This window comes from Clupea harengus, chromosome 14 (genome assembly GCF_900700415.2).
Source record: "Clupea harengus chromosome 14, Ch_v2.0.2, whole genome shotgun sequence".
In the NCBI taxonomy this organism is placed as follows: Eukaryota; Metazoa; Chordata; class Actinopteri; order Clupeiformes; family Clupeidae; genus Clupea; species Clupea harengus.
The window spans coordinates 4,385,395-4,387,894 of record NC_045165.1 but is presented as its reverse complement, the minus strand read 5'-3'; the positions used below and the strand labels follow the sequence as shown (position 1 = coordinate 4,387,894).

General features: G+C 46.2%; 1 protein-coding gene across 1 annotated transcript in view; it reads left to right on the top strand.

The window, feature by feature from the left end:
- prkcha (protein kinase C, eta, a) overlaps nt 1–2,500 on the top strand; it is a 34,063-nt gene that overhangs the window by 17,847 nt on the left and 13,716 nt on the right. Inside the window, exon 10 of the mRNA XM_031580208.2 lies at nt 1,967–2,121. Coding sequence (XP_031436068.1) covers nt 1,967–2,121 — 155 coding nt within the window. The remainder of the gene's footprint in view (nt 1–1,966; nt 2,122–2,500) is intronic.

The following is a 2,500-nucleotide window of genomic DNA, read 5'->3' as shown; positions in this document are numbered from 1 at the left end:
TCCATACTGTTTCAGATCGCTAGCTTGCCTCTAGCTCACACACACACTGCACACACACACACTGCACACACACACACTCACACACACTGCACACACACACACTCACACGCACACACACACACACACACGCTCACACACTGCCGTTCACTTAGACATTCAGGGCTCTCAAAGTGAGTGCAAGTAAATGACACAGTTGTAAGAAATGACAGTATATCCTGTGAGTGAATAATAATATCCAAAATGGTAATCTTATAATGGTAACAAAGGAAAGGTCCCCACACTGGTATTGCTCAGACACCTGGAGTCAGGAAGCAAACTGAGGTGTGAGTGACTGCAACCAATCCTAGTATGGGAATGGGGATAGGGCCATTGAGAACCATCTCAGGAGCATCAGAGAAACCTGATTATCATACAGAACAACAAAAGGTTGCCAGACCGGTTTGCATTAGAAGCCTAGCTCATTTACAGTAAAAGCCTAGGAGGCGTCTTAAACACTATATATGGCTAGGGTTGGAGATGCTTGTGGTTCAGATCTGCACCGCTGAATCCGGAGTATGTTCCACGTGCTTCGTTACTGCACATTACCGGAATAATGACATCATCAACCACAAAAGATACTTCCTTATTCACATTTACATTTAGTCATTTAGCAGACGCTTTTGTCCAAAGCGACGTACAAGGGAGAGAATAGTCAAGCTATAGAACCTGGTGTAACAATAAATACTACTTTACATAAGAAATATAACAAAATGAAATAAAAAAGAAAAAGAAGTGCAGAAATGTAACTGCTGCAATTGCAAGTTACGCACTAGTCGAAGTGCCAATTAGGACGGGAAGTGCTCTCTGAAGAGTTGGGTCTTCAAAAGCTTCTTAAAGGTAGAGAGGGACGCCCCTGCTCTGGTAGTGCTGGGTAGTTATTCCACCAACGTGGAACTACAAATGAGAATAGTCTGGACTACCGTACTTGCACAGACGGCAGTGCCAAAACGTCGCTCACTATTCTGACACAGTGCCGCAGTGGGACACTTAATAGGATTACACTGGCCCTGATTGGTCAGTTAACTGTCCGTGTCCTTGCGCCCACATTTACCTGTGTGAGCGTCTGCGTGCGTTTGTGTGGTTGACGTGAGAGACGTGATTGAGTTCGTCTGGTCTGTTTTTCTCTTCAGGTCATGGGTCAGGGGTGAGAGGTGAGCGCTAAGCTGCTTTAGCGAGCGGGTGGGCGGCATCCAGTTCTCACACATGTGCACACAAACAATAGGACGCTCACTTCTAGGCCTTCAGACCTATTTCAATGTCTTTGTAATACATAATGTATGTAATCCTTAGGTTGCATAATACAATTAGGTTTCATTTTTCATACACATACATGCATGTAGAACGCAAATGCTCCCTTATTCTCTCTCTCTCTCTCTCTCTCTCTCTCACACACACACACACACACACACACACACACACATGCATGCACACACACACACACACACATGCATGCACACACACACACACACACACACACACACAACACACAGACACACACACACAACACACACACAGACACACGCATGCAAACACACACATGCATGCAAACACACACACACACACACACACACACCCATGCATGCACACACACAGTCTAGACTCCTGAGTAGAACACTGTGTCCTCTCCCATGTCATGATAGAGTGTCTACATGTGTGTGCGATCGGTGCGCATGTGTGCCAGACCGTGTGTGTGATGAGAAACACAATTTATGTGTCGCTCTGTCACTGCGCAGACACCCCACATTCATCTCTCTAATGAAATTTCTGTCGCCCAGGCGATGATATCAGCTCCCTCCAATAAACTATCTTCCCTTGTCCCATGGCAGCACGTGTTGGGTTCATGCATGACATATGCATGTGCATGTGTGTCATACTTCTGTGTGTGTGTGTGTGTGTGTGTGTGTGTGTGTGTGTCTGTCTGTAACAGGACCGGCTGTTCTTCGTGATGGAGTTTGTAAATGGGGGAGACCTGATGTTCCACATCCAGAAGTCCAGGAAGTTCGAGGAGGGCCGAGCGCGTTTCTACTCGGCAGAGATCACCTCAGCGCTCATGTACCTGCACAGCAAAGGCATCATCTACAGGTGACCACACACATATAGACAGACACACATACACACACACACACACACACACACACACACACACTCACACACAAACTCGCACAGATGTACTGTATGCATACAAACCTACACACTGACACTCACACACACACACACACACACACACACACACACACACACACACACACACACACACACACACACACACACACACACACACACACATACAAACTGATATACTGTATGCATACAAACCTACACACACTGACACACAGTAATAATGTAGCCACTCATTGTTGAGCCTCAATCATAAGCTATGCCACACACACACCTACATATACCGCCACACACACACTCACACACACACACACACACACACACACACACACACACACACACA